General features: G+C 48.9%; 7 protein-coding genes across 9 annotated transcripts; 5 read left to right on the top strand and 2 right to left on the bottom strand.

Moving 5' to 3' along the window:
- Nucleotides 1-302: 302 nt before the first annotated feature.
- LOC117583654 lies at nucleotides 303-4,044 on the top strand. The gene is made up of 2 exons (XM_034272111.1): nucleotides 303-438; nucleotides 493-4,044. The coding sequence occupies exons 1-2, from the start codon at nucleotides 322-324 to the stop codon at nucleotides 3,835-3,837; spliced, it is 3,462 nt and encodes a 1,153-aa protein (XP_034128002.1). The 5' UTR covers nucleotides 303-321; the 3' UTR covers nucleotides 3,838-4,044.
- A 650-nt stretch (nucleotides 4,045-4,694) lies between these two features.
- LOC117582711 (histone RNA hairpin-binding protein) lies at nucleotides 4,695-5,865 on the top strand. 2 transcript variants are annotated; one of them, XM_034270634.1, is made up of 3 exons: nucleotides 4,695-4,973; nucleotides 5,036-5,185; nucleotides 5,252-5,865. In XM_034270634.1, exons 1-3 carry the CDS (start codon nucleotides 4,818-4,820, stop codon nucleotides 5,705-5,707), a joined length of 762 nt encoding a protein of 253 aa, XP_034126525.1. In that variant the 5' UTR covers nucleotides 4,695-4,817; the 3' UTR covers nucleotides 5,708-5,865. The 2 variants fall into 2 exon arrangements, with proteins under 2 accessions (XP_034126525.1, XP_034126524.1); XM_034270633.1 differs by having other exon boundaries at nucleotides 5,036-5,865.
- A 401-nt stretch (nucleotides 5,866-6,266) lies between these two features.
- On the top strand, nucleotides 6,267-8,182 carry LOC117582706 (eukaryotic translation initiation factor 2D). The gene is made up of 2 exons (XM_034270625.1): nucleotides 6,267-6,730; nucleotides 6,788-8,182. The coding sequence occupies exons 1-2, from the start codon at nucleotides 6,331-6,333 to the stop codon at nucleotides 8,104-8,106; spliced, it is 1,719 nt and encodes a 572-aa protein (XP_034126516.1). The 5' UTR covers nucleotides 6,267-6,330; the 3' UTR covers nucleotides 8,107-8,182.
- Nucleotides 8,155-9,292, bottom strand: LOC117582712 (phosphoglycerate mutase 1). The gene is made up of 3 exons (XM_034270635.1): nucleotides 9,106-9,292; nucleotides 8,543-9,040; nucleotides 8,155-8,485 (listed from the first exon to the last, which is right to left on the bottom strand). The coding sequence occupies exons 1-3, from the start codon at nucleotides 9,206-9,208 to the stop codon at nucleotides 8,319-8,321; spliced, it is 768 nt and encodes a 255-aa protein (XP_034126526.1). The 5' UTR covers nucleotides 9,209-9,292; the 3' UTR covers nucleotides 8,155-8,318.
- Nucleotides 9,293-9,429: 137 nt separating this feature from the next.
- Nucleotides 9,430-10,610, top strand: LOC117582710. The gene is made up of 2 exons (XM_034270631.1): nucleotides 9,430-9,621; nucleotides 9,719-10,610. Exons 1-2 carry the CDS (start codon nucleotides 9,518-9,520, stop codon nucleotides 10,476-10,478), a joined length of 864 nt encoding a protein of 287 aa, XP_034126522.1. The 5' UTR covers nucleotides 9,430-9,517; the 3' UTR covers nucleotides 10,479-10,610.
- A 310-nt stretch (nucleotides 10,611-10,920) lies between these two features.
- LOC117582709 (UDP-xylose and UDP-N-acetylglucosamine transporter) lies at nucleotides 10,921-12,212 on the top strand. The gene has a single exon (XM_034270630.1). It carries the CDS (start codon nucleotides 11,039-11,041, stop codon nucleotides 12,038-12,040), a length of 1,002 nt encoding a protein of 333 aa, XP_034126521.1. The 5' UTR covers nucleotides 10,921-11,038; the 3' UTR covers nucleotides 12,041-12,212.
- LOC117582701 (aminopeptidase N) lies at nucleotides 12,041-18,764 on the bottom strand. Of its 2 annotated transcripts, none has more exons than XM_034270606.1 (8): nucleotides 18,362-18,764; nucleotides 15,123-15,850; nucleotides 14,907-15,062; nucleotides 14,124-14,840; nucleotides 13,405-14,068; nucleotides 13,146-13,351; nucleotides 12,785-13,093; nucleotides 12,041-12,723 (listed from the first exon to the last, which is right to left on the bottom strand). In XM_034270606.1, exons 2-8 carry the CDS (start codon nucleotides 15,824-15,826, stop codon nucleotides 12,489-12,491), a joined length of 2,991 nt encoding a protein of 996 aa, XP_034126497.1. In that variant the 5' UTR covers nucleotides 15,827-15,850; nucleotides 18,362-18,764; the 3' UTR covers nucleotides 12,041-12,488. The 2 variants fall into 2 exon arrangements, with proteins under 2 accessions (XP_034126497.1, XP_034126498.1); XM_034270607.1 differs by having other exon boundaries at nucleotides 18,404-18,764.
- Nucleotides 18,765-18,904: the final 140 nt, after the last annotated feature.

Here is an 18,904-nt window from a genome sequence, read left to right as displayed (position 1 = left end):
GGTATACAAATGCTCATACTGTGCTATACCTATCTGTTGACAAGCAACAAATTGTCAAATTACGTTGCATTCCGTTCCCTCTCACGTAACGTTTTATGCTATTTTTGTTGGTTGACCTTTTTAGTTTTAAGCTTAATTTGGAAACATTCCAAGAAAAGGATTTCGTAAAAACTAGCCACTCTTGTGCAGAATTGATTGATAAATCAGATAAAATTCGAGTTTTAGCGCAGAGACTCATAGCTAGCTAGTAATATTAAATAGAACATCAAAATCGAGGAAAATAATTTAAGATTCACGGTATATTCACAGTATATTTTGAAAATGCAGGGGTATATTTCTGTGAATACCCTTGCTTGGGAATCGAAATCAATCGAAATTTTGGGCATGTCCGCCGGGAAAACAAAAATTAGCCACAGCGAATGTCTGTCGTACTTAAAGGTGAGTTGGAATGTCTCTAACGTGCCAATCTAAATGGCTTCTACCCCTCCATAGACTCTCGGCGATGTCCAGCCCGAGGAGGCGGCAAGGCAGGTGGCCGGGAAAATTGCAGCGGAGGAGGAGGCTGCGCAGGGTGACACGTGCGGGGCAAACCAGGCCGCACTGAATATCAATTTTCGTGTGTACTACCACATTCTGGACAGGTACACACTCAAGGATGAGCACTTTGCCGCCTTGCCGCAGCGGCTGACCTGCGAGCAGCCAATCGCATTCCTAATGCTGCAGTCCGTGCTGCTCACCGACCACTGGAAGCGCCTAGATGCAGATCTGCTGGAGGAGAAGTGCATCGCAGCCATACTGGCTGCCCTGGCGCAAAACAGCCTCAGTCTGATACCCGTGCTGAAGGCCACCAATCTGCTGGTGAAGAAGTTCCCGCAGCTGCAGCTGCTGCCGCTGAAACTGGAGCACTTTTATCACTGCCTGCAGCGTCAGAGCCAGACGGGTTCGCGCGAGGAGGCCCTGACGCTGTTCAATCACTGCTGCAAGCAGCCTAAGCGAGCCTTCTCCTACTTCCGCCTGATCATGCAGTTCTGGCCGTGGACAAACCGCAATAAGTATTATCTGCTGAGCGGCATACTCAACTGGCACTCCCTGCCAGACCTGCTGGCGGCGAGCAACCAAAGCGAGACGGAGTTCTTCAGTGGGCTGCGGCTGAGCCTGAGCTACAAGGGTCTGCGTGCAGCCAGCCAGTATCCGGTGAAGAGTCTGAGCAATCAGCGATCCCCCGCCCTGCTGGCCGGCAGCGTGGAACTGCTGGTCAATGGCAGCGTCGCTGAGATACAAAACTTTCACTCGCAGTGGTTCCTGCGCATTCAGCAGCGCATTGAGCTGTTCGAGCTGCTCCAAGCCAATCCGCAGATTGTGGAGTTTCTGGCCTGCTCCGAGGATGTGCGCACGCCCAACGACCAGCTGCGGCTGATACTCATCTTCAGCATGTTCGCGAAGGAGATTTACGCCACCTCCAAGTTGCATTTCTTCAAGATAAGCACCGAACTGTTGACCAACTGCAGTCAGTTCGAGACGGAAGCCCAGCTGCTGATATTTCGTTTCCTAGTGGAAAATCTGCCCAACTTTGCCGTCGAGGATTGCCTGGAGTTCTTCTACAGCTTCATCGAGCGCCATCGGGGTGTGGAGAGCTCCGAGTTTCGCAACACAATGCTGGGCAAGATGCCCACGATCATCAATCATACAGCCAAGCACTTCCACAAGGTGCTCAAGGTGGACAACGGCGTGCGAGTGGATGGCCTGGCGCAGAACATAAAACGCTTCTTTTCGCAGCTGCAGGAGCTGATCGATCGGGACATGCACTGCGAGGTTTATCAGCCCAAAATCTTTGCCCTCAAGCTGCTGGAAATCCTCAACAGATCATTGTACGCCGACCATGTGGCCAAGAATGCCAAAATGTGCAGCACACAGCAGAATCAGCAGATGGGCGCCTTCCTGCTCGATCGCGGCGTCTTTCGGCCTCAAGTGGTGGCCCAGCAGCTGTTTGAAACACTCAACAATCCCCAAGGCTTCGACGATGCCCTGGATCTGACCGTCTCGCTGATCATTCAATTGGGTCACGTGAACACTTCGCAGTGTGTGACCCGCTGCCTGGCACTTTGCTCCAGCTCCGATGTGGATGAATGTGCGCTCGTCTCGCTGTATGCCCAGCTAGCTGTGAAAAGCCAACAGGAAGCCAGCTGCCTGTACGGGGAATGCGTAAAGCGATTGCCTGAAAAGCTGGAGTCCTACCTAAAGGATCCCCTGCTCACTGCCAAAGCTGGTGGCAATCTCTTTGGCTATCTCTGTGTGCTGGACGAGGTGGTCAAAGCAGGAGGACTACCCAAAGGGTCTGAAATTGAGGATCTGCTGCCGCTACTCGAGCGCATTCTGGATGGCATCTTGAAGTTTCTGAATCTTTCCAATGCCAGAAGGCAATCGTTGGAGGCTGACACGGCGCCCAGTTTCCAGGACATGGACGAGAGCCTACAGCTGCTGGTCAGCGAGAGTGCATTTGATGCCAAGGCGGATGCCGAGGCCTGCGGGAAGTATCTGCTGATGAGCTTCTGGCTGACGTTGAAGGGCTGCTGCGACCTGGCCGCGAGCATGGGCTGCTCCCTGCTCCAAACGGATGCGTCCACCCATTGGGATGCACTGCGCCGTTGCTTGGACATCAATGTGGCCGTGCTGACACGCTGCCGGCACAAGGGAGCCATTGAGTCTGGCGGTCTGAGCATAGGCCGACTCACCCGTGGCATAACCAGCACACTGAAGAGTGAGGATAAAGGATTCCAGCTGCTGCACGAGTGCCTCGAACGGGAGCTGCTCGCCGAGAGCCGCCAGGTGAGCACCACACGGCGTGGCGCTGGCTTTGCCATCATGTTCCTGCACGTCCTAAAGAACGACAATCCGCGGCAGCGTTTGCTCTTGCATAGAGCCGTGCAGCAGATCCTACAGAGGCTTAACGAGAGTCGTCCAACGGCGGCGGCCACAGACAGCAATCACGACCGCTGGGAGGCTCTGGTCCTGCACTATCTGTGCGTCTTGGTGCGCGACACGGAGCTGCGGCCGGCCATGAGCAAATATTACAACGAGATTATGATGGTGGCCATGGAGCACATTGACAACGCCGAGTGGACCATCTCGAATGCGGCCCTGCAGCTGTTTGGAGCGAGTCTGGGCAAGCTGGTGGGCCAGCGACAGGCCACAGAGTTTGAGACGCGTCCCGCCTGGGAGCCCAGCGAGCTGAACTACGACGAGTTGGCCTGCCTGCTGCCCAGAGCCTGCGAGCACATGCTGGACTGCTGCGACCAGCGCGAGGTGGTCACCTCCTCCATTATACTCTTCCTGGGATTCCTCTCCAAAGTGGAGCATCTGCGCACCAGCGCCCACACAGATGTGGACCCGCGACTGCAACGCTTCCGCCGCCTCAGTTGGCGCCTGTTGCAGCACCGGTGCGAGCAAGTGCGTCAGCTGGCGGCCACCTGTTTCGTGCGTGCACATGAATTCCGCTGCGATTTGCCGACGGCGCTGCTGGCCAGCGCCAAGCTGGCTGCTCAGCTCAACAAGGAAAACTTCTACGAGGGACTGCTGTACACGCTGACAGCGGGCGTGCACAAGCTGCAGCACGAGGCACGTCACGTGTGGAGCGATGAGCGTCTAGAGAAATTCTTTGCTGAACTAGTGACCTTGCTGGAAGTCGGCGAGCGAGTGCGTCGCTTCAAGCCATTCACACTGAACGTACTGCTGGAGCTATTAGAGCTGCTAAAGTCCGCGGAAAAGGCGGCGCTGGTGCGGCAGCTGCTACTGGAACAGACACAGACAGAGAGCTCGCTCTCTATTCAATCTGGATAAGCCAAAAAGTAACCATTACTCACGATTAGTTTAGTCTCACTTTTGCAACGCTTTTACAAATATTCTAATGACTGGGCCGCTAGGAAATTCAGTGATGATATTCGTATGGAACCGATAAGAAATGTTTACGACCACAAACTGCTTTCTAGCGGCTGTACGCCGGAGGTTTATCAATCTAATAAAAAGTAGTATTTAAAAAAAGCTAAATTTAACCTATATATGTAACCATAAAATGATTGCTTTTAGTGTTTAAAGTCTTTGCAATCATATTAAACTGAAAATCAAAATAGAGGAATATGATTACTCGGATTCGGTACATTTTGAAAAAAGTATGGTATATTTGATCGATGTATCCGGAGCACGGGCCTAGGGCTGTCGAATCTTTAAAAAATATCATATTGGTGATATATTTTTTGTTGAAAATATATCAAAATAATATAAAATATATCACTGCAAAAATATCAAATATATTGATTTTTATTTATATATTTTTGTTTTTTATGTATTCTCTGCAATTAAATTCCACGCGATACGGATATAAATATGTAGTTCCCGAAGAGAAAACATTAACCCTAAATACTTTAATAACATCTTTAATCCTTATTTCATTTTTCAGTGTTTTATATTTGAATTATTTCACTTATCTTCGATTTCCATATTTAATCCTTATGAGTAAGTGTGTATGGTTTCTTGTTTCATAACACCCACAAAATTGTTCATGGCATACCATAAAAATCGCTAAATCATAAGAAAATATACTGAATATAGTGAAATTTTGGCAAAAAAAAAATATCGCGATATAAATATATTTGTATTTTGAAAAATATCGACATATTGATATTGTTGGCAACCCTACACTTCACAACAAAAAACGCGCGAACGAAAGACGAAAAGCAAGCCTGTCACAAACAAAAACTTAGTGTCGGCTTCTGAAGTAGTTTTTCGCAATATAGTTTGTCGCAATAATACTTAGTACAATCATGCTGTGTGAGGAACAACATATGTCTGTGGACAATACACCAGTGAAGGGCTCCGGCAGCCTGAATTCCTCAGCGTCCTCCATCTCCATAGACGTGAAGCCCCTTCGCCAGAGCTGGGCCAAGGAGGTCCGCGCCGAGCTTGGACATAGTGATGAGGTCGGGCGAACCAGTCATACTTCCGATGAGACCACGACTAACCAATCTGTGCAACATTTTAGGCTTCCACTTCGCTGAACAGCAGTGCTGCCAGCAGCAATACCGACCAGGGCCCGGAGGTTGGTAAGATGGCAGGAACAGAGGTCAAGCTAGAGCTTGTGGATGGAGCAGCCCGTGGGATGGCGTTCGAGTTTCTGGATGATGTAAACGAGGTAAAGTTTGATCGTCTGCTTAAGGAGGAAAAATTAAAGACCCCCTACAAACGACGCCACTCGCAGACGCCACCCACGAACGAAAACAGTCGCTCAAACAGCCCGAACAGCAGCTTGTCGTCAGCGAATGGCGATGCTAATCCAAGTGCAAATACGAATCCTAAGATCAAGCATAGCCAGTTCAAGGGCCACAAGGAGGAGAAACGCGTGCGCCACAACAGCTATACATCGTCGACTTCCTCCTCCTCCTCGTACACCGAAACCGATCCCGGTGTCTTGTCGCGCCGTCAAAAGCAAATCGATTACGGTAAAAACACGGCCGCCTACGAGCGCTACAATGAAATGGTGCCAAAGGGAACACGTTCGCGTGAGGATCCTCGCACTCCGAACAAATACGGAAAGTACAGCCGCCGCGCGTTCGATGGCCTGGTCAAGATTTGGCGCAAGAGTTTGCATTTCTATGATCCGCCAACACAGCGCCGCGGCGATGCCTACTCCAATTCCGACTCTGACTCGGACTAGGATAAGATGAACAGCAGTAAAGGCTTGCAGCAGGGACGGTTAATGTTTCAAAAGGGGTAATAATAATAATTACTAAAAATATAAGTACAAATTCTATGAATCTAACGCATTACATTACCTATTACAAGGGCGTCGTCCTGTACATAGAATTGTTACCACATACATCTGTTTTGTTTAATAAAATGGCGTCTTCATCTTCAAAATTTCTACCTGAAGAAAATGGAATTGCCTACAAAAAAAGGACAGCAAATTTTCCACTGGGATGGGCAGCTGTGATTGACGGAGCTGACCACTTGCTATTTGGCAACATCTATCATAAAGCATATCAAGTTATATTTAGCCCAAATTCGCATAGAAAGCTAACTAATCTTAAGCAAACACACATTTTTAGGGCTGAAAGACTTAGCTGGCTAGTAATCTTAGACCGAATATTATTATCGAGGAATTAGGAAAATAACTGTTTTCAATTGGTGGTTTATGCAGGTTAAAGTTTACATTGCTAATTACATTTTACTTCGATAAATTCGGCATATCGTTTACGGTATATATCTCGATATATTTATTCTTGCATGTGTTTTTTGTTTTGAATTATTTCATTTATTGCAAAATATTAGAAAGTGCAAATGTTTCTGAAACCATACAGACCCAAGAGCAGTGCGGCCCTCAAGGGTTCCGAGAGCAAGAAGTTTCGCCAGCGAGTGGAGCTGGCCTTTCCCAACATTTCGGTGGATCAGCTGGTGCCGGCAAAGGCTGCGGTCACCCACGTCAAGATTCTCACCCATGGCGGTGTCCAGAGCGTTGTCTACTGCGTGGACAAGCAGCCCATGTTCTTTGAGCTGGACGGCGGGCAGCTAGTGCCCACATTGTATGCAATGTGGATTGTGCCCAACATTTTGCCTTACTATACGACCCACGAAGGCGTCCTACCGAAACTCACCAATGGCGCGGACCTGATGCTGCCGGGAGTGGTACCGCTAGGCGTTGGAATGAGCATGTACGGACACTACAAGAAGGGACAGCTGAGTGAGTTGAGTGGCACACACTTTAAAGCTCTTTAATAGCTCTTTTTCTTTGTTGCAGTGGCCGTAAATCTAACCAATAACAAGTCTGCGGTGGGTGTGGGACAGCTGGCACGTTCCAGTGATGATCTGTACATGTGCGGTGGCCATGGAGTGGCTGTCAAAATGCTTCATTTATTCGGCGACAAGCTCTGGGCCCACGAACCCAGTCTGGTGCAACAAATACCGCTGGTGCGGACCAAAGCCGTGTCGACCGATGACTTACCTGCCCTCGGCGCTGAGGCGGAACGAAAGAAGACACCAAAGGCAGAAGCTGCGGAAGCACCGGACACATTTGCATCTGTGACACAGGCAGTGGACACACAGGAGCTAGAGTCTGGCACTGCTTTAATGTCTGTGGCTGAGGACGAAGAACACACTGAAACCGCGGACACATCCCCGCCAGCGGAATCGAATGAAGTGTCCCAAGAGTATATACTGAGAAACGCCTTTCTGTCTGCACTGAAAAACAATGGAAAGAAACTGCCACTGCCGCTGCTTACCAGCAACTTTTACCGGCTGTACGTGGTGAACGAGGCGAGCGAGCAGATCGACCTGAAGAAGACGCGCTACAAGAAGTTGTCAAATTTCCTGGCCGACATGGTTGACCAGGGCTTCATTGTGGTGCGGGAGGAGAGCAAAGGCGTGGATAAGATTATCTCGGTGGATCTGGAGCATCCAGAATTGGTCAATTTCATTACAGACGTAAAGGCAAACGAAGCGAACGGAGCGGCGTCCGAGACGCCTCTGTTTCACTCGGAGCTGAAGGAAATGTACATTGTGTCGGACGTTACGGCGGCCTTCTTCACCAAAATGAACTTCAAACGCGGCGAGGGCATACCTGTGGGGCAGGTCAAGAAGATTGTGCGCGAGTATGTGGCCAAGCACGGACTGCAGGATGTGAAAACGAAGCTGGTGCGACCGGATGAGACGCTGCAGGAGCTGTATGGCAATCGGGAGGGCACGCTCAGCGAGGTCTGCTCGATAATAACCAGCAAGATGGAGCACTCATATCAGATGTGCAGCGGCAAGGACACGAGTGGCAAGCCCATGATACAAATGTCGCTGGCCACGCGATCCGGCAACAAGAAGGTGACGCTGGTGAGCAACATCGAGGCCTACGGCATCATCCTGGCCGAATTCATAAAGCTGTGCAAGCAGGGCGCCGCTGCCAGCACGAGTATTGTCAAACTGCCGCATCAGAAGCTCGAGCAGCTGCAAATCCAGGGCAATCAGGTGCGATTTGTGTACACGCTGCTCACGGAAACGTACAAGGTGCCGCCCAAGTGCATACTGGGACTGGAGCTGGCGAAGGATGGCAAAAAGAACAAGAAAAAGTGATGGCTGTCTGACAATAAATAACCCTGGATGCCTGGGCCTGCGTGGATGTGTTACAATAAATTATTTATTAACTGTAGAGAGTGTGGGGATGAACCATTTAAACTGCTACGATAACAACAAGAACAACGATTATGGGCTACCATGAAGAAGAACTAAAGCGTTGTCAGAGCATCATCGTCTGTTAGAGCCGGATTTGTGAGGGTTTTTTTGACCTACTTGGCCTTGCCCTGGGCAGCGACAGCCTCGATGGCCTTCTTGACGGTCTCCTCATCGCCGAGGAACTGCATGGACACCACCGGCTTGAAGTTCTCGTCCAGCTCATAGAAAAATGGGATGCCAGTGGGCAAGTTCAGGGCCATGATGGCATCCTCAGAGAGATCTGAAAGGGATCAGCGTTCTTTACCCATTCAAGTTTGGGTGCATGTTCCATACTTACTATCTAAATGCTTGACGATGCCACGCAGACTGTTTCCGTGCGCTGCGATCAGGATGCGCTTGCCCTCCTTCATCTGGGGAATGATCACATCGTTCCAGTATGGCAGTGTGCGTTCGATGGTCAGTTTGAGGGACTCGAACTGGGGGAACTCCTCGGGCTTGGGGCCATCGGCGTAGCGGGGATCCTTGACAATGTTGTCATAGTAGGCGTGTCCGGGCTCCATGGGTGGCGGCGGTGTGTCGAAGCTGCGACGCCAGATCTGCACCTGGGCCTCACCGTACTTGGCGGCAGTCTCGGCCTTGTTCAGGCCAGTGAGTCCACCGTAGTGACGCTCATTCAGACGCCAGGTCTTCTGGATGGGGATCTCCTTGTGGCCGCTGGCCTGCAGAATGCTTGCCAGGGTAACCTGAGCGCGAGTCAGCACCGAAGTGTGGGCCACATCGAACTCCAGACCAGCATCCTTCACAGCCTTGCCAGCTGCCTGAGCCTCCTCCTTGCCTGTGCCGATCAATCGAAATTAAGTATGCGCCCTGTTGGATAACATCACTTAAAGCCCCCCTTACCCTTGTCACTCAGATTGGCATCGTACCAGCCGCAGAACTGATTCTTCTGGTTCCATTCGGACTCGCCGTGGCGGACCATCACAATCTTGTACTTGCCACCCATATTTGCTACTCGGAGTAGGTTGCGGAAAATTGTGTATACCTTTCGGGGCTGCTTATAACACAGCACTGTCGCTTTTCTTTGAATTTGCTTAAATTTGACCTACAAGGGGCCTCCTCAAGGTCGGACTTGTCAAACGCGGGCGCCCGGTTGTATTTCGTGTGGGTGTATTTCGCAGGGTTGGCAGCCCATTCCGCGCAACAAGTTGGCAGCCACGTTGTGTGCTATCGAGTGTGACTGTGCCATCTCTGGCTGTTTTGATTCTTTTTGTTTGTTATATTTGCGCCGAAATAATTTGTTTAAAATTAAATAATGTCCGTCCCGGTGACTGCCCGCTGCAGCTGGACTCAAACCGCTGGAAATGAGCTCTCTAAACTGGTGCCCACACAGCTGTCCGATGATGATGTGTTTGTCAAGTAAGACAAAGGACTTCACGCCCCAAAAACTGGTTTCCATATATAATTATTTACAAGCATTACATGTACATATATGGCTTTGTTTCCTTGTTCACAGACCCGACCTAGATGACGTGGTCAATGAGAGTCGCGCTGTCCTGTTCTCCCACAATGATGATCCGCCACCGCCGTGCGAGTTGCGTTTTCAAATAATTCCTCGTTTTAAAATCGCAGCCCTGACGCTCGTCTGCAGCGCGCCCAAGGTGGAACTATTTATAGGACCATTGCAGGAGTACTGCGAAACGATCTATGGCACTTGCCTCGAGGAAGATGACGACGATGTGCCCATACGCCCGTATCGCTACGATATGGAAATTGATCGTTCCGGCATTGCTGATATAAATCTCAAATTGCTCACATCGGCCAACGAAATCTGCGTTTATGGTGCCATCCTGCATGTAGCGCCGAATCCGAATGGCATTACCACACAGCTGCCGCGGCCTGTAGACTTGCAAAAAGTCAAGGAGCTGCTCCAAAAAGGTGGCACTGGGGATGGCAAAACTAAGGCAGAGGAGCACGGCGATAAGATGCAAAAATTTATGTCCCTCATGAAGAGCTGTACAGTGCCTGCGGAGGCGCCATCGACAGCAAAAGTTGAGGATGTTCCGCCGGAGCTTATGTCCCTAATAAAAGGCTGTACCACGCATGCCGAGTCGCCCGTACAGGCTGTTGCTTCAGATTTGTCCGACCTCCAGGAACACATTGACAAGAAATTCGAGCAGCTGGAGCACCTTGTTACGACAAGACTGGAGGCGTTTGAGGCTCGGCAAACGGATAAATTGAATCAAATTATTTCACTACTGCAGGTCAGGAACTGATTTCGGGAACCAAATCTCTATAATTCATATCCCATATCCATATCTATATCTACTTGTATTTGTTTCATCTATTGCGAATGTGATTAAACGAAATTTTCATTTCTATGACTAAATGTACGAATCCGAAGATTGCATTCATTCATTCAAGCGGTCATCTAAATTTGGCTGCGACGACTGTGGATTTGATTTCCACTTCGACGCTGTCTCCGTAGGAACTATCAATTCTTATCATCATTCAGTGGACCGAGTCGACACTTAGTGACTTCCATTGTTATTTGCAGATTATCAGCTTCCAAGTGTCTGCACTACATTTAACTTTGTTTTGTTTTGTTTTGTTAACTATTTTCCCACTACCGCTTATCGCTAAGGGTATCAGCTGTTCTAGAGATGGTAGAGTATCGATACCCACCTGTTGACCTTTTTTGTTCACACCTGGTTTGGTCGAAACCAAATTGGCTTACAAGTTCATCATAATGACCAAGATCAAGCAGAACCAGAGCCATGGCCAGCCGGTACCTTGATGATGTTCACTAGTTTATTCGTAGTTGTGCATTGATAGCATGAAGATGCAAATAAGCCCTCGGTGTGTTCTGGCCATGGGCGGCGTACTTGTGGGCTGCTGCAGTGGCGGAGTCTTTCTGGAGCTGCTTGTGAAACTCGATCCGGGCATCGGGAACCTCGTGACCGCTGCCCAGTTTGCGTTCGTAGCCCTGGAGGGGCTCATCTTTACATCCCGGCTTGGACTGGCCCAGAGAAAAATCAGCCTGCGCGACTATGCCCTGCTCGTAGCCATGTTCTTCGTGACGAGTGTGTGCAATAACTATGTGTTCGAGTTCAATGTGTCCATGACGCTGCACATGATCATACGTGGAGGTTCCCTCATATCCAACATGTGCTTGGGCACCATAATACTCAAGAAAAAGTATCGCTTGTGGCAGTATATTTCGGTCGTCATGATTAGCGTGGGTATCTTCATTTGCACGTACGTCTCCAGCCGGGATTTGCCCGTCCAAAGCGCTGCGGAGAGCGCCACAGAGGCAGACGTATGGCGCTGGCTAGTGGGTGTAATGCTGCTAGTGCTGGCCCTCTTCGTCTCCTCGTACATGGGCATCACCCAGGAGCTGCTCTATCGGCGACACGGGAAATGTGCCCGCGAAGCCCTGTACTACACGCACCTGCTGCCACTGCCAGCGTTCCTACTCATGCACGACAACATACGAGCCCATTGGCGACTGGCCTGCGCGGGTGAAGCCTACACATTGCCGCTGCTGGGCGTGGCAGTGCCGCTGGTTCTGCTCTATCTGCTGGGCAACGTGCTCACACAGAACATGTGCATCAGTTCTGTGTATGCTCTGACCACGGAGTGCAGCTCCCTCACCGTAACACTGATCATAACGCTGCGCAAGTTCATTTCCCTTGTGTTTTCGATCGTTTACTTCCGCAATCCCTTTACGGCCTACCACTGGCTGGGCACAGTGATGGTCTTTGTGGGTACGCTCATGTTTGCCGATGTCCTGAGACTGCCAGGCAGCAGGAGAGCTCAACCTGTGAAACGTGACTGATGATGATCCATTTGCATTCCATTTAATTCGATTTACATTTAAGTACAAGTACAGGGTAAATACGGTTGTAGATTAACACTAAACAAAATTATTACAAGACTCTCATAATTGTAATGAACAAATATATGAACAAAGTACGAGTGTACATTAAAAAGTACCAGAAAAACATCGATACGATACGAGGCAAGGCGCTTCAGCTTCAGCATTGGACGGACCGTGGCGTGGTGCCGTCGCATTTGTTTGATCTATCTGCCAAAGGCCAAAGGGTTTCTTCTCCTTTGGCGAAAACACTGGAGAGATATACATAAATGTAAATATAAATACTAAATATAAATGCATTGGTTGCCCAAGACAAAGAACTTAAAAGGTAAAAGCTAAAATGATAATGCAGTTGCAGTTTGCAAAATGTTTTCCTAATACTGCTGCAGCATTGATCCTGCAATCCTGCTTACGCTCCCCCGATCTTTGCCTCGATCTTCAGCCACTCGACAATCGACTTGTAGTTGCGATTCATCCAGTCCACGCTGGTCTCCACCTGTTCCACGATCTGCTGTACGGGCCGATCGTAGTCCCAGCGTGCATCCTTCACAAAGTCCTCGAATTCGGCCAACTGGAACTTGGAATTCATGCGCTTTGTTGCAAACTTCAGCAATGTGTGTATGTTGGATATCTGCGAGCCCATGCTGCAATGGAAAAATTACCAATTATATTCTTCAGCGGCACTCGTGATGGTTTGTTCCTTACTAGGTGTTAATCTCTTGCCAGTTATTGCGTAGAAAATCAAAGGCTATTTGCTGACCCACCACCGTATTGGCGACGGCAGCAAACACCCGAAGGACATCCTGTTTGCGTATGTGCTGACCGGCAATGCCACGCCGCAGAAAGCGATAGAGCAGCCAGGGCTCCTTAGAGCAGCCGAGCGCACTCAGCAGCAGCTCCTTCTCCCCTGGTATGCTGGTCTTCAGATACCGCTCAAAGGCAAAGTCCCATTCGTATTCGGTGCCATATTGTATGGCCGAGCAGTAGACAACACCACGTAGATTGGGTCCAATTCTGTGTACAAGAAATCTCATTATTTGTGGTTAAATTTTAGGTTCTTGCTTACGGATTATTGGCATCGGGATTGGCGCTCTGCACCCAGTTTTGGAAGTGCCTATTGCTCTCGGAGATGCACTCCTGATGCCCCAAATGGCAGGCCATATTTAGAATCTCGGAACGTTTCAGCAGCAACAAGATGTCCTCGCTCTCCTGCTGCGAATCCTTGAATCCCACCTCATCGTAGACCTTTCGCAACTGTTTCAGCAGATAGTTCTAAGGGGAAAGATTGATGAATATGGAAAGAAAGTCCCATGTGTAATGCATACCTTTAGCAGATCATAGTCCCCAGAGTTGACAAACATTGAATCAATAAAATTGAAATTCGTGATGGCCGCCTTCCATGGCACATGGCCTGTCTCGTGGGCCAGATACCGTGTGAGATTCATGGCCGTGCCATACGACAAATACGAGCCACGTGCCAGATTCAGCACATCGTCAATTAGCTGAGCCCGATTGGCTGGCGCAATCTCCTCAAAGTGCTTGGGATCCATCAGATGTTCGGTCACCGCACGCCAATTGTCCAAATCGTAGTTGACGCGATAGTAGCCCGTCTGTTGGATGTTGAAGATGAACCACTTGGCAGTGGATAGATTACGATTCTCCAGCTCGTACAGCTTTGTGCGCGGCATCCAGGTGGTGGGGCGAGTGTTGGCAAAATTCAATTCCGTGGCGGTGGTAAAGGTAACGGGTATCCACCAGAGCAGACCCTCATCCTCCTTCGTGGTGTTGGTGTAGACGAAGCGCACTTGCTCCAGCCGTATGGCGTTTGTGTTGGGATGCCGCGAGATCTTGACCACCGGATAGCCCGTCTGCAGCGTCCATGTGTCCATGATTTCCTTTACACTTGTGCTGTGATCCAACAGCCCGGAGGATTTCGCCTCGTTGGTGAGGAAACGCCAGAGATCGTCCTGCGTGGCCGAGTTGTACGCCCTGCCAAGTAAATGGAGTTGTGAAGGAGAAAGGATTTTGGAGATTCTGCACTTACATCTCCTGCAGATACTTGCTGAGTCCACGGCGAAACACTGGATTGGTCAGGAAGTGTGCCATCATTCGTATGATGGCCGATCCCTTGGCATACGAAATGCGATCGAATATCTCGGATATCTCCTGCGGATTGAACACCTGATGTGAGATCTTGTGCGATGTGGAGAGCGCATCCAGCTGGAACACCGTCTGCAGTTCATTGACCACAAACTGGTCCAGCTGCTTCCACTCGGGGGCCACAGCGTCTGCTGTAATGTACTCCATATAGCTGGCGAATCCCTCATTCAGCCAGATGTCCGACCACCAGCTGGGCGTCACCAGATTCCCGAACCACTGATGGGCCAACTCGTGACCCACCACCGAAGCCACACGCTGCTTGTTGTTGGCAGTCGCGACACCTGGATCGTACAGCATTGTCGTCTCCCGATAGGTAATCAATCCCCAGTTTTCCATGGCACCTGCCTGGAACTCGGGCAAGGCGATCATATCGATCTTTGGCAGAGGGAATGTGACATTGAAGAACTCTTGCAGAAAGTTGAGTATCTTCGGGGCGACACTCAGGGCGTATTCCGCGGATTTGATGGCATCGGCCCTGGCCCACACCGAAATTTTGCCCGAGGAGATGTGCGTAAAGTCGGATATGGCATAGGCCACCAGATATGTGGACATGGGCAGTGATTGGGCAAAGTGATCCCACACATAATTGGGTATAGTTTCGCTGTGGAAGCACAAGAGAGGGAGCATTAGTGGGCCTCTCTTGGAGAGTAATCCCTTTCAGACTTACTGATTATTGCTGTGTACAATGGGCATATTGGACACTGTGGTCATGTTGCGTGGTCGTGCTATGTGCAGCGTAAAGTTAGCCTTTAGCGCCGGCTCATCGAAGCAGGGAAAGGCGCGTCGTGCATCCGTGGCCTGGAACTGTGTGGAGGCAACCCACCTGCAAGTGGAAACACAACTAGAACGGGGGAAACTTAGCCGCAACGCTGCTGAAACTAACCTCGTTTCGTTGAGCACTTCGTAGGAGCTGCGATAGAAACCCTGCAGATAGTCCTGTATAATGCCATCGAAGCGCAGATGCACCACATACTCGGCACCCCGCAGCAGCTTGTCGTACAGTTCGATGACAAAGAACTGCTTGGCTCCCACCAGATACTGTTTGTGGATACGCAGCGAGTCCTTGTCCAGCTCCTCCTTGGCCAGCACTCGGTAGACGGCTGCATCGCTGCGCGAGATATTCAGCTCCTCGGCGTGCATGGTGATGTTGTAACAATCCTCGAGCACTCGAATGCGTATCTGCACAGTGCCAGCGAAGCTAAAGTTGCCGCTCAGCTGCGGCACCAGTGTGATGTTGTACTTGAGCGGCTGTATGGAGCGGGGCAGGCGCACATCTCGATCGTACTTGGGCTGTCCATCGTTGTGGCCGTGGCGCTGCTTGTGCCGCTGATGGACACTGGTGCAGACAATGTCCTCGTCCTCGCCGATCGTCTGTTGTTCGCATGTGGCAAAGTTGTACACAATAAGGCCCACGGCGAGCAGCGTGCACAGAAAGAAGGAAGCGAGGATCACGGCTGTCGTCAGAGACAAGCTGTAGCGTCGGCCCACCCGCGAGAAGCTGGTCGTCGTGGTGGCTGGTGCGGATGCACTGCCAGAACGATTCTCCATGCTGAGATTCTCGTGCAGGGGCATCTCCTTGACGACCATCTTGTAGTAGTTAACCAATCAATTCTGCAACCAAACAGGAAGAAGCTATCGATTAGTAGTCAGGAACACGACAGGAACACCACTTCCACTTCCACTTCCACTTCCTGCTGGTGTGGTGTGGTTTGGGGTGGCAGGTAATGTGATATGCAGCTGCAGGTTTGCTGCAATCACGACAGTTCGGAGTATTATTATTCTCTCCACTTAAGTGGTTTCTCTCTCTTTCTCTGATGGCTCTGTGTCATGTGTCACCGCTGATCAAATTGTGCATCCCAACCCCATTCGTGGCTGGCAAAAGGAAGCGAAGCCAAAGCAAAAGGGTTGCCCGCACGTAAACGTTTTGTCAACGAAACCTGCGGGGAGGGGAGTGGCTCAAGTACGTAACGCTGCCATTAGCTCATCCCAGACTGCTGCTGCTGCTGTATGATTAACAGCGGTTAACAACAAATCATTCATTGTTCGTGTAAAACTCGTAGCGACAATCCCACTGCCAGACGAATAGATAAACATGCATATTTAACTGCCTTTTGTTAGCAGCCCCAAAACGCACTTGCATATGTCAAGTAGTTGGGTTTTTATAGATCCATATAGATCTATAAGTAGATGTTTTCCAGCATTCGCAACTTGGGGTTTTCCCATCAACGTAATTTAATCACTAGATATTTCCCCACCAAACTGGTCCAAGAATTAAATTATAATATTACTTGAGTATTATGGGTAGGTAATTCGTAATCGTGTTTGGTCATGCGCTTTTACTCTTAACTCGGCAGACCCAGGGATCTTTAGTATACAACAAGTTTGGTTTTTGTTGGGTTTTGGGAAAGTTCAAGAAGAAACAACGTTGCAGAAAAATCCCTTTACATCAAAGTGAAGTAATGCTCGACTCAAGATGCACAAGAGGATGCTTCAAAAGAGAATTCAAGAAAGTTGCAAAAATATTAAAACATTTGAAATTCCATTGTTAAAAGCTAGCATTTACTTATGTAGCAATGACAAACACTAATTAATTTCAGATTAAAAACAATAATAAAATCATTTTGGGTGATGTGACCTTTCATCTGCAATTCTGCGAGATTAGCAAGAAAGCAGACTAGCACAGAAACAGAATGTCCGAACTCCCGGCGTTATTATCAATTGGCAAAAGTTTGAGAATAAATTGAGGAGCGCAACAACAGCGTCATAAATCAGCTTATACAAACGAAGCAGAGAAGAGCAGAGCAGAGCATTCATGCAAATATGTCCGCCCCGACTAATTGAGTTTATGACATTAATTTGATCAGCCACTTTTGCTGCTCTGCTCCCCAGCTGCTGGCCCCTCTGGGGGTGGGGGTGTGGTATTCCTCCTTCTCCTGCTGTTACTGTTTTTTTTTTTGTTTTTTTTTTTTTTGCAAATTACAGCAATTAAACGCCGACAACTACTACAGAAGTCAATCCCCCTGACCCGATGCTGACACGATGGCTGACCTTCATGGAAATAAGGCTGCAAACGATATGACGCCCATGGGGGATGGTGGGATGCTGGTGGAATGAGCGGGGACAGACTCCCGCTGGGGATCCAATTTATGGCTATATTTCATTGATAAACTGCGTGCAAGCCGATGGCGAGGCGATGATGATGATGGTGATGATGCAGCCATATGGCCATAGATATATGTACTTTGTAGTCAATTAATTATTACGAGGACATGGATGTGATTTTTTTCGCGAGAGACAGAGAGAGAGTAGAGTTTGTGGTCTGTTTCAACGGACATGTAAATATTGCTCCATCTCTCTCGCACTCTCTCACACCCACGCGATTAAGACATTAAAACAAATTTAATCGCTCATCGCGGTTCCTCTCCTCTCCTAGCAGCAGCATCAAACGGGCATCACAAATACCAATAAAGACAGAATTTATTGGGCGCTGAGTGATTTCGGGCGCTCGTGTGGGAGGGGTGCACACATGTATGTGTGTAAGTGTGTGTGCTCTAGCAAGTGGGGGGCTGGCCGGTCGGACACAAATGAAGAACTGATCTCGGGTTGGGCCTCGATAATTTGCACTACCGCTCTAATTGGATTTCGGGAGTACCAAGATGATTTCTACAAATTTGTATTTGCAGAATATTCACTTTTTTCTATTTTCAATAAATATTTGCCATCATAAAAAGACGAGTCGACCGCCAAGGAAAGTTTTTTGCTTTAATTTATGGATCCTGAAAGCGTGAAAGCATAATTAGAATAGTGGAAGAGAGAGAAGAGGAGAACTAGTGCGCTGTGTACTCTGGCCAACTGTAAATATCATTGAATCGTTTCCAGATGCCGCCAAGTGAAGCGCAAATCCACCAGCAAACAAAAACATGAAAACGCCAAATAAAATAAACAAAGTTAAAAGTGTGCAGAAATAAAAACGAAATTAAATGAAGTGTTGATTAGTCAATTACTTTCCCACACGCCGACCCACGCAAAGAACATTTGAGTACAGACCCACACACACACCGTCACACGCACAGTAGTCGAAGAGCAAGAGCAAGTAAGCAACGTGAGAATAATTCAATTTACCGTTTGGCCCTTTACTGGATTCGTTTGTTTACTCTTTCACACCTTTACTGTTATGCTGGAGACGACGACGACACCCACGCAAAGTGCACTAAATCGCATTTGAGTGTGGGTCACCCACACATAAAAATCACAAACACAATTACACTGCCAAGAGCAAGTTTACATATGCATATATTTGAATAGGTACATATAGCCTTAGCGTAGTGGCCAAACTTTAGCAGGCGCACGTTGTTGATTGATAATTGAATTAAATCTTAACAAATCACACTTCCACAGCACTTGTGCGCCGGCGTGCTAAGCTTGCAATTTGTCCCAGAGACCACGACGAAACACCGTTATATGTATGCACCGGGCACCGAACACAACAACCGTTAAGCTCAACGGCTGACAACGAACAGAACAGTGGTACGCGGTCTTATCGATAAACACCACACTTAATTTCGACCCCAAAAAAGATCGCGAAGCTCATGAAAAACTCTGCATGATGAAATGAATGTGAACATTACAAGATTCGAGTAAATAGTTAAAAAAAACACTCTACAT

The sequence above is a fragment of the Drosophila guanche genome, unplaced genomic scaffold (genome assembly GCF_900245975.1).
Source record: "Drosophila guanche unplaced genomic scaffold, DGUA_6, whole genome shotgun sequence".
Classification (NCBI taxonomy): domain Eukaryota; kingdom Metazoa; phylum Arthropoda; class Insecta; order Diptera; family Drosophilidae; genus Drosophila; species Drosophila guanche.
Note: the sequence above shows the minus strand (reverse complement) of the source record. Positions and strands in the feature narration are given on the sequence as shown.